The sequence below is a fragment of the Sarcophilus harrisii genome, chromosome 4 (genome assembly GCF_902635505.1).
Source record: "Sarcophilus harrisii chromosome 4, mSarHar1.11, whole genome shotgun sequence".
NCBI classification, from domain to species: domain Eukaryota; kingdom Metazoa; phylum Chordata; class Mammalia; order Dasyuromorphia; family Dasyuridae; genus Sarcophilus; species Sarcophilus harrisii.
This window is the reverse complement of record NC_045429.1, coordinates 276,457,170-276,472,102: the sequence shown is the minus strand read 5'-3', so window position 1 is coordinate 276,472,102 and position 14,933 is coordinate 276,457,170. Positions and strand designations below refer to the sequence as shown.

At 32.6% G+C, this 14,933-nt stretch overlaps 1 protein-coding gene across 11 annotated transcripts in view; it reads left to right on the top strand.

Moving 5' to 3' along the window:
• The window catches only part of DNAH8 (dynein axonemal heavy chain 8), a 356,347-nt gene that overhangs the window by 53,107 nt on the left and 288,307 nt on the right, over nt 1-14,933 (top strand). For all 11 annotated transcript variants that reach the window (XM_031964914.1, XM_031964911.1, XM_031964913.1 and 8 more), the window contains exons 10-11: nt 1,695-1,802; nt 4,534-4,635. In XM_031964914.1, coding sequence (XP_031820774.1) covers nt 1,695-1,802; nt 4,534-4,635 — 210 coding nt within the window. The remainder of the gene's footprint in view (nt 1-1,694; nt 1,803-4,533; nt 4,636-14,933) is intronic.

Below are 14,933 nucleotides of genomic sequence, written 5' to 3'. Positions count from 1 at the left end.
GAAGAGGAGAAAGATAGATCAGAGAATGCAACTGCCTCTCAGTCTCTTTGTGTTATCATCCTCTCACATGAAGGGAAATAGTTTGCTGGTCAGAATTAGATTCCCAGCAGCCATTAGCAGGTGGCTCCCATAACACCCTTAGACTAATCATTCCCCTGATGCTGCTTAGTACCAAGCTGCTTTATACAACAGTAAAGGCTTCTCTTTTAAGAAATCAGTCCAGCATCCTGGTAATTCTTATTTATTGAATCTACTCTTCCACTGAATTTCTATCCTTAGATTCTTGTACATAGTGGGCTGGAGGTATGATGAAGAAATTGCTAGAGTTCCTAGTCTAAAAGGAGCTTCAATAACATTCTGCTTCCTATCTATGAGAGAAAGTGATCTTAATGGGTGGGACATCCCCCAGAATCTAAGAGCTTTAAGATAACATATAAACCATCTAGTCCAGTTAGAACCGAACAAGTTGTCATCCATCCTCTATTTAAAGACCTCAGTAAGAATGAACTCTCTATTTCTACCAAATCATGTTACTTTTTAGGAGAACTATTATCAGGAGTCATAAAATCTTAGTCTTTCTTTATATGAAACGGAAAAGTGGGATTAAGGAAGGTGTGCACAAAGAGTCTAGTTTTGCTTCTTGTTGCAGATAGCTATGTATATAAGTCTTTTAAGCTTTTTGGGCCCCAGTTTTGTGATCTGAAAAATGAGTGAGTGGGGCTAGATAATCTCCAAAGTTTTTTCTCTCTCAAATTCTCTGAGTCAGTTATGTTAAAATTTAAATGTGCTGTTTTCAATATTTTAAAACAATTTTGAAAAAGAACTTAAGCTAGTCAGGAATTGTTTATTCTGAATAATTGCCTGTACCTAAATGTTGAAGAACAGTGGTGTCAAATTCCAAATAGAAATAATAATCACCAATTTGTTGTGTAGATCTGCATATTGATTTAATTCTAAAATGTAATATTACTTATATTATTGTAATTTTATTCATTATATTACTATTTCCCAATTACATTTTAATTCAATTTAGGTCACATTCTGGAATGTTGTGGGCCATGTATTTGACTACTTTGGTGAAGAACATGATAATAAAATATAGCATATATAATTTGTTTAATCACTTAAATAATGAAAAATCAAACCGACACAGTAATAGTAGTTAGAAAATATAAGTTGATAAATCTGAGAACCCGAAAATATATAGTGGGTCAGTGAAAAGTGAGAGTTGAAAGATATTGAGAGTCTGGGTTAAAATACTATCTTAATCACATACTATTTGTGTAATTTTGGTCAAATTATTTAAATTCTCAGTTTCCTCATCTCCATTCTATCTCTAAGTCTAGGAGTATAAACATTCACATAAGAAAAATCAATCCCTTTTTACTTAAGAAAACATGTATTATATATTTCTACAATGTCACCAGAATGTTAGTAAAACTATTTATGCACATAATTTGAATATTAATGCATAATAATAATTAATGCACATAAGTTGAATATTATTTCTATAGTAATTCCATGAATCTGTTTATCTTTTTACTTAGCTGAGTGAATTAAAGAAGCATTTTTCCCCCTGACAAACTCTGGCATAAATCTAAGGATTTATTTATAAAAATTTATCATGTATGTAGCCGTTATTCTGTGATTAAAATGCTAATAGTATGTAATTTTATTCAAAATTTAAATTTTAGGTTTCCATGGCTCATGGAATACAAAATTTGATTAATGCTATCAGAATGATTCATAGTGTTTCAAGGTATTATAATACCTCAGAAAGAATGACCTCACTCTTTATAAAGGTAAGTTTGTGAAAAACAATAATATATATATATATATATATATATATATATATATATATATGTAACTTAAGAAGGAAATTAACAGCTTCCATCCATTTTTATTAGCTGTTTCCTCAGAATAATAAATCTTAACATGTTAGTGAAATGAGATAGGATACATATTCCAGTATGATAGTTTACTTCTCATTTAGTACCTACATTGTGATTGCACGTTGACTTTAAAACTTGGTTCATTTAACAATTTTTTTTGAAAATTTTTAGTTCCTGATCAATAGCATCTTTTAGTGAATGATTGGAATACAAATGACAAATTATTTTTGATATGTCTTAATATATAGTCACTTCTCACTATCCTGACGTTTGGGGCACACGCTTAGTAGGCACAATCTGGATGAAGATTCTGCAAAAACAAGTGAGAATGAATGGTCAAATAGCAATAGATCCGAGAGTGAGCAGAGTCATAAAAATCTGGAGCTCAGGATACGGATACAGGAGAAGAGAGTTATCAGAAATGTTAAAGGCTTCAGAGAAGTCAAGGAGGAATGATAACTGGAGAGAATAGTTTCAGATGAATATGAAATCTGGGTTTCAAAGGGTTTAGGAGGGACACATAGGACTATACTACAGGAAGATTGTATAGCTATGTGAAGGATGGTTTAGAAAAGGAAGAGACTAGAGACATGAAGACTAGATAAGAAACTGAGTCCAGGCAAGAGGCAATAACTAGATAGGTGATCATGATATTGAAGAAATGAATGTGTTGTGGTAGAAATAAAATATAATAAGACATGGCCAACTTCTAGCATGGAGAGCTGTGATGACCACATTTAGCACCCAGGGTATTTTAAAATCAGCCTGGCGGAGTCAGGATAAGCGAAAATCTTTGATCTTTATTCTTTGTGGAGCTGAAGGGGAATGGCAATAAGAAGTGAGAGCAATCTCGACAGGAATCCAGCCAGCAGTGCCTCTGGCTCTCACACTCCACCCACCTAATCCTCTATCCAATCTCCTATATAACACATCAAACTTGCACAGAGAGTGGGCAGGACCATTCTTTCTCCAAGCATATATTAATAGAGTATTGTCCAATTGCTAATTAGCCATAAGTGCTCAGACCAGACCTTAATGCATCTGCTCAGCTTCAGTCCATTACAGAAAGACTTTTAGAGTTCAAGAATCATACCTGTTATATAAAAATTGGGGTAATGGCAAGCACATTGGAATGTTTGCCTCTGGTATAGATTGCTAAGGTCTGGCATTTTGGTATGGGTACCCATGGGATTCTTTTTGTCTTTCATGTGGACTCTGTTGTTTGAATCAAACCACGATATTATCCAAGATCAAGTCCAATACTTTGTCCATTCTAATCTTTTTAGACATGGACATGATCTTTCACTATGTGAGAGTGTCATTTTCTGTATTGTGTATGGTGGCTTTTAATGGTATTAAAATAGTATTGACTTACTGCTCTCTTGCTCAGTTCCAAATGGCATAATGATTCTATGATAAATTGTTTCCAAAGGTCATATTATGTCCAATCAGTGGTCCTAGAGGTCAAAGCCCCTCCCTTTATTTTACAAATGATTAAGTTGAGACCAAGAAGAGTTGAGTGACTTGTTCAGTATCACTGAAAGCCTCTCAAAGATTTGTAGATTATAAACTCATCAAGGATAAGAAGTATCTGTTTTTTTCTTTACATAAATGACTCCTAATGGTGTTCTGAATGTTGCAAGGACTTAATATATATTTATTGTATTTTCTTTATTGCCTGTTGGCAAAGTTCTCTACTTTGATGGTGAGTATATAATCAGACAGTGCCCTACTCGAGTAAATCTCAGTAACTGCTTTCACCTCAGTACTTAATAATGAAAATTTTGTATAATATGATGAATTCCTTTGTAATAGTTTGGTACATGACCTTTGGCTTCTTCCAGTTTCTTGCTAATCTCTCCAAAGTGTTCTCCAAAATAGCTCATGAGCAATTGTATATCATTCCATATTTGTATTTCAAAAGTGTAGCCTTCAAATTGCTAAAACTGCTGATTTCAGATGGCTAAATAAGGTTTTCTGAGGTGTTTCTTGTAGTATAGGAAGAAACTTTTCCACATTAGAAAATGCCTATTTTTAGATTCCATTAGCTAGGACTTCTGTATGGAACTTGCTTTTGCAAATGACTTTTTAAGAATCTAAAATGTTTTATTGCACTGTCAAAATTACCTTTACTAAGAAGCAGGATAAAATATGCCTGGAATTGTAATTACAGTGATAAAACTGATAAAGGTTAGAATTTGCTTATTTGTAAAATTCCAAAGAATCAGATATGCTTTATTGGGTCAGACCTATGCTTCATCTAACTTAGTGTTCTGTTTTTAATAAAGAATATTGTGGAAGAACATGATTATTTATAGTATCAATCTTATAAGTTATGGGTATTCCTTTAAAAACCACCTCTCACTCCTTGTGGTTTTGTTATTCATTCATTTATTTATACCCATCTGGATTTCTATATTTTGAGTGTCTATATCTCTTGGAGTTAATGGCTTCTATATATTTATTATTTCTTGAATTATGTATTTTTTTTTGTTTTTATTTTGAACAAACTTAGATTTTAGGGATACTCCATGTAGTAGAGTATTTAGATATTAGAATACTCTGTCCATACTGTTTATGATTCCTATAAATATCTATGAATTGTATTCATTTTTAATCTGTAACTACCTTTTATTTTTAGGTTACAAATCAAATGGTGACAGCATGTAAAGCATATATTACTGATGGAGGGACAAATCATGTATGGGAACAAGAAACACCAGCTGTATTAAAAAAGGTTCAGGTTAGTATGAATAAATTTTCATTTTTGTAAGCTAAATTTTATTACTTATCTCTTTATTTTTTATGTATGAATTGTCCATTAACTTTGAAGTAAATACTTAACTGACTGATGTGAAAATTAAGTTACTTATGTAAGGTAATTTGCCTTTAAATGATTTCAGGATGTAATACAATCCCTACCTTTGCTTTTATTTTTTTGAGTGTAAAAATTTTTTGGAAGTTTTTGGATATCTGTGAAGTAAAAATGACAGTTATTTATAAAGTGGACATGATCCTTAGGAAACTAGTTTTGGAAATGAAGAAGGAATGGTGGCAGTGCCATAACTAGAATGATGCTTATAGTGCCGGAATGTTCAAAGATTAGGGGAGAGACTCTCACCTAATTCCATATCTCTTGACTTGTATCACAGAAATTCAGCCCTAATCTGAAAATCCTAGGTGAAAATTCTGGATTGGCAGATATCTTCTAGCTTTTTAGTGTCATAAACCAATTTGATGATATTTTTCATTCCTATGCTACCTTGGATTCTTGGGGTAAACTTCTTTTACATCTTTACCCTATTGCCCAACTTTTGAATTTTGGTATTTTATATTAAACACAAAAATTGCTAGTTATACCCCTTGAAATGTGACTGGTGGCTTCATGAAACTGGTGAAAATGGAAGTGTAGCTAATTCACCATTATTGGAAGATTGGTTTCTGGATGGCAATAGTTAATTTAGTGTTTGGACAAGAGAATTATATAGAGCTTACTATTCTCACACTGTTAAGGCTCCAATTTCAAACTGACTATTTCAGAGACATCTTAAATTCAATATGACTAGAATTATACCAACTCATTATCTTTTTCCCTTTCCTCTTCCAAACTTCCTTATTGTTTTTAAAGGAATATAATTGTTTTTATTAACTTTATATTTCTACTATATTATTTTTGCATTTGCTTGTTTTTCTTTCTCAGAGTATAAACTGACTGAATAGGGGTTCTGTCATTGTTTTGTACTTGTATCTTCAGTGCTTAGTACAATATCTGGCACATAGTAGGCATTAAATAAATTGTTGTTCGTTGATTGATTGAAGTTGTTACAATTTAGAATTATACAAAGGTTAGAAACCAAAAGTTCATATCAGGAACATAAGCCAGTCATATAATCATTATCTTATATATATAAAAAAATTTTAAAGTGGACCATTGTTAACATAGTATGGGGAATTTTTCTTGGTGAGAAATTCCCTCTTTCAGTTCTTTTTGGTAGCTTCCCCGAAACTTAAGGTCTTAAACAGTTGACCTTCCCAACAGCTGGGTTTACCATGCTTGAAAAACTCAGGTCACAAGAGACATTAAGAGTGGCATTGTTATTACTGTTACTGTTAATTATATTGTTTCAGTCATAACTCAGTTGGGGTTTTCTTGGCAGAGAGACAAGAGTGGTTTGCTATTTCCTTCTCCAGCCCATTTTATAGATGAGGCAAATAGGGTAAAATGACAAAGTTAGTGGCTGAGGCTACATTTTAACTTAATTTCTCCTGACTGCAAGTCCAGTGTTATCCGCTGTATCACCTGGATACCTGACTATAAAGATTATTGACTCTCCATGTTTCCCCCAAACCAGGGTAACTAATTCTTACTCATTCAAAGTAGTTTGGATTTTGAGAATGTTTTCAAAAGTGGGGTGTTATGATAGCTGACATTTTTCTCTCATGTTGCATGTTCAGTTGCTCCATAGATGATCTGCATAGTGTTCTGATTATATTTTGGAACACTTATTTTCATAGTTTGAATTTGAAGTGCTATTTATAAAGGATATTTCATGAGTTTGTAATATATGTATATCTTGTCCTCCCTAATATGGGAATCCTTTTCTCCTAAAAAATACAAGAGATTGTGTTTGACCTCAATTATTGCAGCCTAAACTTTATTTCTCACTTACTCATCACCATGACTACCAAGGAAAAACTAAAAAATGTGAACTAATTGTTTTTTGTAAGTATTCTTTACAATTCTTAAGTCATTCTGTTTTAGGAACATTAGCCTTGTTATATGTATGTATCTATGTGTATATATACAATACACACATATATCTTGATTTGATCATAAAACTATTACTTAAAATTGTATCTAAAATTTAAAAGTGAATTTTATTCACTAATTAAAATCTACTCATTCAAATTTACACATATACAGAAACACACACACACACATATATACATCCCTACCTATATATGCATACACACAGACAAATACATATATATAAACATATAAGTGTATATCCATGTAGATATGTCTAGATATACATATACACACTTATGCATGTGAAAATCTAAAAAGTAAGGAGTAAGAATGTTAATAACTAGGAATCCTCAATAATGATTTCTGATGAAAGGTGGCACATGAAGTGAGCCTTGAAAGATTTCAAGTAATGAAAGGAGGAAGGAATACATTTTAGGGAGGAAGGATTGATGGGCAGTTCAGAGGGATAGAGGCTAGAGATGAAGTACTGAATTGGTCAGCAGCAAGTGGGGAAAACTCAGAAGGAATGTAGATAAATGAATGAAAAGGAATAATATGTAACCTGGAAATGGTAAAATAAAACCAGATTCTGAGGAGCTTTAAATGACAATCTGCAGGGTTTATATTTTCTTCTAGAGGAGATAGGGAAATATTGAAAATACTTTAGTAGGAGAATGACATAAGCATTTTTGTTCTTTAACTAGATTATTTTGTCAGCTGTATGTGATGTTTTATAAAGGGGAATAAGCTAATACCCCAATTGGGCAGCTGTTGAAGTTCATTCCAGAGATGATAAGGATCTAAATCAGAGTTTTTACTTTGGGGGAAAAGATAAGAGGACGTATCTGAGAGATATGGTAGAAGTAGAATAGAAAAAAATTGGAATATGATTGGGTATAGGACATGGAAGAGCAGCAGAATCAAGGATGACTCCAAGGTTAAAAGGGATAGATAAATAGATAGGCAGGTGGACAGGCAGGCAGACAGAGCTAGGAGCCATCCATGGGAATGACTGGCCATTTTCTTATTCAAGTATCAGTAAAAAAGAAAAAAAACTCAAAAAGTATCAAATCCTTTTTTTCTTGAATTTGAAGATTACATTTTGTTGATTGTCCTCAGTAAACTGGAATTATAATTGCACTGGTAGCAATCAGGATATCCTCTGATTAGTATGGTGACTTGTCTAATCAACTTCATATAGTATTGCAAGTCATGGATCTTTGTTGGAACACCTACCACCACCAAACTCTCAAGGAGTTAAACATGTTCATTAGTCTCTTGCTGAGAGATGTACTAAACGGCCGTAGGAAATTCTTCTATAATTGGTCCCACATTTCTAGTTATCTTCTAATGATTATTTGAGGCTTAAATGAAAAATAAAAATTAAAATAATGAAGCATCAGGGTCACATAAGATTGCAATGCAATTATAATAAAGGAGACAAAATTTTGGAATATGATTTTACAGAAGGCAAAAGATAAAGGCCAATCAAGAATGCTTAATTCTACAAAATGTAGTATAATCCTACAGGGCAATAACTGGAAAACTTAACTTATTCCTGATGAAAATTCCAGAACCAAACAAAAAACTTGAAACTTAAATACATTTGAGCAATTGCTAGGGGTGAAATCATAAACACACAGGAAAAGAAAGAAGAAAGAGAAAAATGAAAATTAATATTCCTGTTGAACATTTATGCAAAATCATTGTAAAAATTTTAATGTAAAGGTATAAAAACATATGAAAAAGTTGTTATTCACTATGAACAGTTTGGAGTGGTGTGTGTGGCGGGGAGGGAGGGTGTTTGGTAGGGGCAGAGCCAAAATGGCAGAGAGAAGCCAGGAAATTGCCTGAGCTCTTCCCATTTTCCCTCAGAAACAATTTTACATCAACTCTAAATAGATTGTTATAGAACCTGTGGAAAAATAGAATGAAACAATTTTTTAGCTTAAGGTAACATAGAAGGACTTTAGGAGAGGTCTGTCTCTCAAATGATATCTAAACAAGCCAGGGGAAGACTCTTAACCACAGTACAGATCAGTAACTGATGCTTCAGTCATAATTCAACAGGCCAGTGGCACAACAGGTCAGTGTGGCGCCTCCTGTTCCAATGCAGAAGGCAAATTGCCAGCCTCAGAAACCAGGCAACAGTTATGGTAAAGATGAACTACCTCACTGCAATGAGCAAGCCACTAGTATCTGAGATCCTATCACTCTAAGTTAGTGATCCTACCTGTCTTCCCCAGTGCAAGAAGCTTGGGACAATGACCCCTGTGCATGAAGAACAGGATTCAACTATAAATGCCATGAAATAGGCAAAAAATAAGCAAGAAAAAAAAAGAAACTTTACCATAGAAACTACTATGGTGATGGAGAAGATCAGAACATCAACCCAGGAAAGGACAAGATGCTCACATGGAAAACTCCAGAGGAGGATATGAATTGGTCTCAAGCCCAAAAAGCCTTATTGGAAGAGCTTTAAAAAATCAACTAAGAAAAGTAGAAGAAAAACTGGGAAAAGAAATGAGAGGTATGCACGAGAGTGTCAAGAACTTACAATAGGAAAGACAACAATTGATTGAAGAAAACAGTTCCTTATATAGTCGGCTAAATAGGGAAAAAAATCCACTGACGAAAACAACTCCTTAAAAATAGAATAAAAATAGAGCATCCTTCATTCTGAAAACAGAGCCATACTTTAGCAAAGAGTTAAAAGCTGAAGAATAGACTGGGAAAATTAACAACAACAACAACAATAACAACAACAACAAACAGAAAAAGATTATGACCATAGAAAGTTATTGTGGTGACACAGACTCAGAAGATAACAAAGTAAAGCTCTTGCATCCAAAACCTCAAAGAAAAATAAGAGTTGTTCTCAATCCATGGAAGACCTCAAAATGGATTTTGAAAAACAAGTATTAGAGGAAAAATTGGAAAAAAGAAATGAGAATAATACAAAAGGAAATATAAAAAGCAGATGAGAAGAATGACTTAAAAAGCAAAATTGACCAAATGGGAAAGGAGGTGCAAAAGCTTACTGAGGAAAAGAATTCCTTAAAAATTTGAATTGAGCAAATGAAAGCTAATGATTTTATGAGAAATCAAGATACAATGAAACAAAAATCAAAAGAATGGGGAAAAAGGAAACCAATGTGACTCATTGGAAAAGCAACTAACCTGGAAAATAGATCCAGGAGAGATAATTTATAAATTATTGGTCTATTTGGAGCCTAAAAGATCAAAATGAAAGATGATAAAGAGTTTAGGCTTTTTTTTCAAGAACTTATTAATTTCATAATAATCTAGAACCAGAGGATAAAATAGAAATTGAAAGAATCCACCAATCACTTCCTGAAAGTGATCTTAAGATGAAAACTCCCAGGATTATTATAGCTAAATTACAAAATTTCCAGGTTAAGGAGAAAATATTGCAAGCATCTAAAAGATACACAGGAATAGTGGAGCCACAATCAGGATAACCCAAGATTTACCTTCTACTTGAAAGAATCTTATTCCTTTCATGAATGTGAAGATCTGGCATATGACATTCTGGAGAGCAGAGAAGCTAGGATTACAACAAGAATCACCTACTCAACAAAACTAAGTTTAGTCCCTCAGAGGAAAACTGGATATTCAATTAAATAGAGGACTTTCAAGGATTCATGGTGAAAAGACCAGACCTAAATTGAAAATTTGATCTTCAGACACAGGACTCAAGAGAAGTATAAGGAGGTAATCAGGTAAGAAAGTCATAAGGGATTTAATAAGGTTTATTTGTTTATATTATTACATGGGAAGTTGATACTTGTAACTCATTAGAATGTTCTCATTATTATGGCAGTTAGAGGAAGGATAGAGGGCACAAGTGAGAGTTGAATATGAAAGGGTAATATCTAGAAAATTAAAATTAAGGGGTGAGAGAAGAATGTACTAGGAAAAAAAGAAAAGGGAAAGGTGGGATGGTGCAAACTGTATGAAGAGGCAAGAAAAATTTTTAGAGTGAAGTGGAAGGGGAAAGAGTGGAAGGAAAGTGAGTGAACCTTACTCTCATCAGAATTGGCTCAAAGAGAAAATAACATACATAACCAATATGGATATATTTTACCCTGCAGGAAGTAGGAGAGGAAGGGATGAAGCTGGTAGAAGAGCATACATATTGGGATGGGGGTGGTCAGAAGCAAAACACTTTTGAAGAGGGACAGGATGAAAGAAGAGAAAGAATAAAATAAATGGGGAAATACAGTTAGTAATGCTAATTGTGAAAACTATTTTGAAGTAAGTTTCTATGACAAAGAACTTATTTTTCAAATGTATAGAGAACTAAGTCAAATTTAATAAAAAAAAGTCATTCCCCTATTGATAAATGATCAAAAGATATGAATTATGTCCAAAGGAATATAAAATTATGCCTATCCCTTGACCTAACAATAGTTCTACTGGGCATGAATCCCAAAAGAATATTTATAGCAGCTATTTTCTCAGGGCAAAGAACTGAAATTGAGACGATTCTCATCAGTTGGAGAATGGCTGAGTAAACTGTGGTGTGATTATGATGGAATATTAATATTCTAATCTGAGGATGCCCTCAGATAAATCTGGAAAATCCTCCATGAGCTCAAGCAAAGTGAAATGTACTGTGTACAAAGTAACAGCAATGTTGTGGGATGATCAGTTGTGAATGACTTTGCTGTTTTCAACAGTACAGTGATCCAAGACTACCATAAAGGGATTATGATGAAAAATGTTATCCATATCCTGAGAAAGAACTGATTGTGTCTGAATACAGAATGAAGCATTTTTTAAACTTTATTTTTCATGAGAGCTTTTTTTTTTTTAGGGGGAAGATATGTTTTCTTTTGCAACATGACTTTTATGGAAATGTTTTGCATAACTTCTCAATGAGGGGAGGGTGGGGAGGATGGGAGAAAATCTAGAACTCTAAAGTTTTAGAAACAAATGTAAAAATTGTTTTATATGTAACAGTGGAAAAATAAAATATTAAATTAAAAAAAGGCTAGACTATTTGAAAGCCAAGATCATAAAACAATCCTGGACAACATCTTTCAAGAAATTATCAAGGAAAATTGCCTAGATATGCTAGAACCAGAGGGTAAAATAGTCATTGAAAAAAATCCATTGATCACCTCCTGAAAGAGAGCCAAAATGAAAACTCCAAGGAATATTTTAGCTAAATTTCAGAATTAGCAAAGAGAGAAAATATTACAAGCATCTAGAAATAAACAATTTGAATATCAAGAAGTCACAGTAAGAATTAACACAGGACTTAAGCTTCTTCTACACTAAAGGTTAGAAGAGCCCTGGAGAATATGATGTGTGGAAGTCTGAGGAGCTTGGATTACAACCAAGAATCAACTGTTATTCAGCAAATTTGGCCCTAGTCTTTCAGGGGAAAAGATAGACATTCAATGGAATAAGGACTTCCAATTATTTCTGATAAAAAGATCAAAACTAAATAGAAAATTCTACATTTAAAAGCAAGATTCAAAGAAGCCCAAAAAGATAAAGAGAAAAGAAAAAAAACCATTATTCAAAGTTTAATTGTAATCAAAATTACAATTCTATGTGGGAAGATGATATTTGAACTTTTGAGAACTGTATCTTTATTGGAGAGTTAAAAGAGATATACGTAAGAGAGAAGGGTATGAATATAAATACTTGACTTTGATGTGAGGATATAAAAGATTAAGGCATGGAAAAAGGATTATATTGGGAGAAAAGGGAAGGAAAATGTGATAAATTACTTCATGTGAGAAGGTACAAAATATTATCAAAGTACAGGGAAAGAAGGGAAGTGGGGAAGAGCATTATTTGAACCTTAATCTCATCAGATGGGCTTAAAGAGGAAATAATATACATACTCGGTTGGGTATAGAAGTTTTACCTTTAGGGAAGTTGGAAAAAAAGGGGAAAGAAAAGAGAGAGGGTAAATAAAAGGGAGGGCAGAAATAGGAGAGGAAAGGAAAAAGAAAATGAAGGGCAGACTGAGGAAGGAGGTGGTCAAAAGCAGAACACTGGTGAGGAGGAAAAGGGTGAAAAAAGAGAAAAAAATTTAAAAAGAGAAAAAAATGAGAATAAGATGGAGGGAAATAATCAGTTAGTAATCATAACTCTGAATGTGAATGGGGTGAATTCTTCCCATAATACAGAAGCATATAACAAAGTAGATTAAATACCATTAAAAACCAGAATCCTACAGTAGATTTTTACAATAAATATATTTGAAGCAGAGAGATACACACAGAGTAAGGTAAAAGGCTGGAGAGAAATAAATTGTTTCAGCTGAAGTAAAAAAAAGCAGGGATAGCAATCCTGATCCCAGACAAAGCAATATACACATAGATGTAGTTGGAAGCTACCTCTTCTTAAAGGGACCATCAAAATGAAGTATTATCAATATTAAACATATATGCACTAAGTAGTACAGCATTCAAATTCTTAGAGGAGGATTCTTAAGTGAGTTACAAGAAGAAACATACAGTAAAACTATGCTAGTGGGGTACCTCAATCTTTGGATCTCTGGAGAACTTTGGAGAAAATTGAATGGAAATGGAAAGAAATCATACTTTTTTTTTCCCTCAGTGGTACATAGTACCTACACAAAAATTGACTTTGAGCATTAAAAACCTCAAACTCATATGCAGAAAAGTAGAAATATTAAATACATTCTTTTTAGATCATGTGCAATTAATGTATATGTAATAAAAGGTCATAAAAATAGACTAAAAATGAATTAGAAATGAAATAAAACCCTAATGAATTAGACTAAACAAATTATAGAAACAATCAATTTCATTAAAAACAATAATAAAGAGACTATATCAAAACTTGGAGGATGCAGCCAAAGTAGTTCTTAGGGGGAAATTTTATCTCTCTAAATTCTTGAATAAAATAGAGAATGAGATCAATGAACTGGGCATTCAACTAAAAAAAAGCTAGAAAAATAATAAAAATTCCCATCTAAATACTAGTTAAGAAATTCTGCAAATCAAAGGAGAGATTAATACAAGTGAAAGTAAGAAAATTATTGAACTAATAAAACAAAAACCTGGTTTTTTGGGGAAAAGGACCAATAAAATAGACGAACTTTTGGTTAATTTGATTTTTTTAAAAAAAGAAGAGAACTAAATTACTAAAAAATGAAAAGGATGAATTCACTATTAATGAAGAGGAAATGTAAACAAAAAGTAGAAGGGTATTTTGCCTAGTTAAATATACCAATAAAATCTGACAGTCTAAGTAAAATGGATAGGTATTTCCAAAAATATAGATTGTCCAGATAACAGAAGAGGAAATAAAAAACTTAAATAGACAATTTTAGAAAAATTGAATAAGCCATCAATGGGCTCCCTAAAAAAAATCTCCAGGAATAGATGGATTTTCAAATGAATTTTTCCAAACATTTAAAGAACCATTCCAATAACTATATAAACTATTTGAAAAAAAAATAGGTGGAGTTTAAAAAAATTCTTTTTATGACACAAATAGGTGCTACCTAAATCAAGAAGAGCCAAAACAAAGAAAATTATAGAGTAATCTTCCCTAATGAAAATTAATGCAAAAATTTAAATAAAATATTAGCAAAGAGATTACAGCAATTTATCACAAGAATAATATACTATGAGCAGATGAAATTTGTAGCAGGAATGCAGGGCTGGTTTAATATGTAGAAAACTGTCAGTTTAATTAACCATATCAATAATATAACTAAACAGAAATCATATGATTATCTTAATAGATTCAGAAAAGCTTTTTAAAATAGCTTTTTATTTTCAAAATATATACAAATATATACAGAACCAGGTGAAATATTGTACACAACAACAAGAAGATTGTGTGTTGATCAACTATGATAGACTTGGCTGTTCTCAGCAATTCAGTGATACAAGCCAATTTCAATCAACTTTTGATCAACACCATCCTCATCCAGAGAAAGAATGAAAACTCTTAGAAATCATAGCAAAATTTCCCAAATTGTTCATTTTTTCACCTGAGTTTGCATCTGGGTAGTTCAGCTTAAGACTAGAATCTATCTAAGAAATTTTAAACAACTTTATAGTGTCAGTACCCAAATACTATTAAGATTTAGAGATGTGGAGGAAGGACCACTGGATGGGTATCAAATTGGTACTGTGTTCTTAAGTCCTGGGTTTTTTGGAGATTTTGATCAGCTTAGAGGGGACATGATATATGGACTCATTTAATTGTCATAGTTTTATAGAACGATAATGGAAAATAGAGATAAAGAGGAAATTATCAAATTGTTAAAA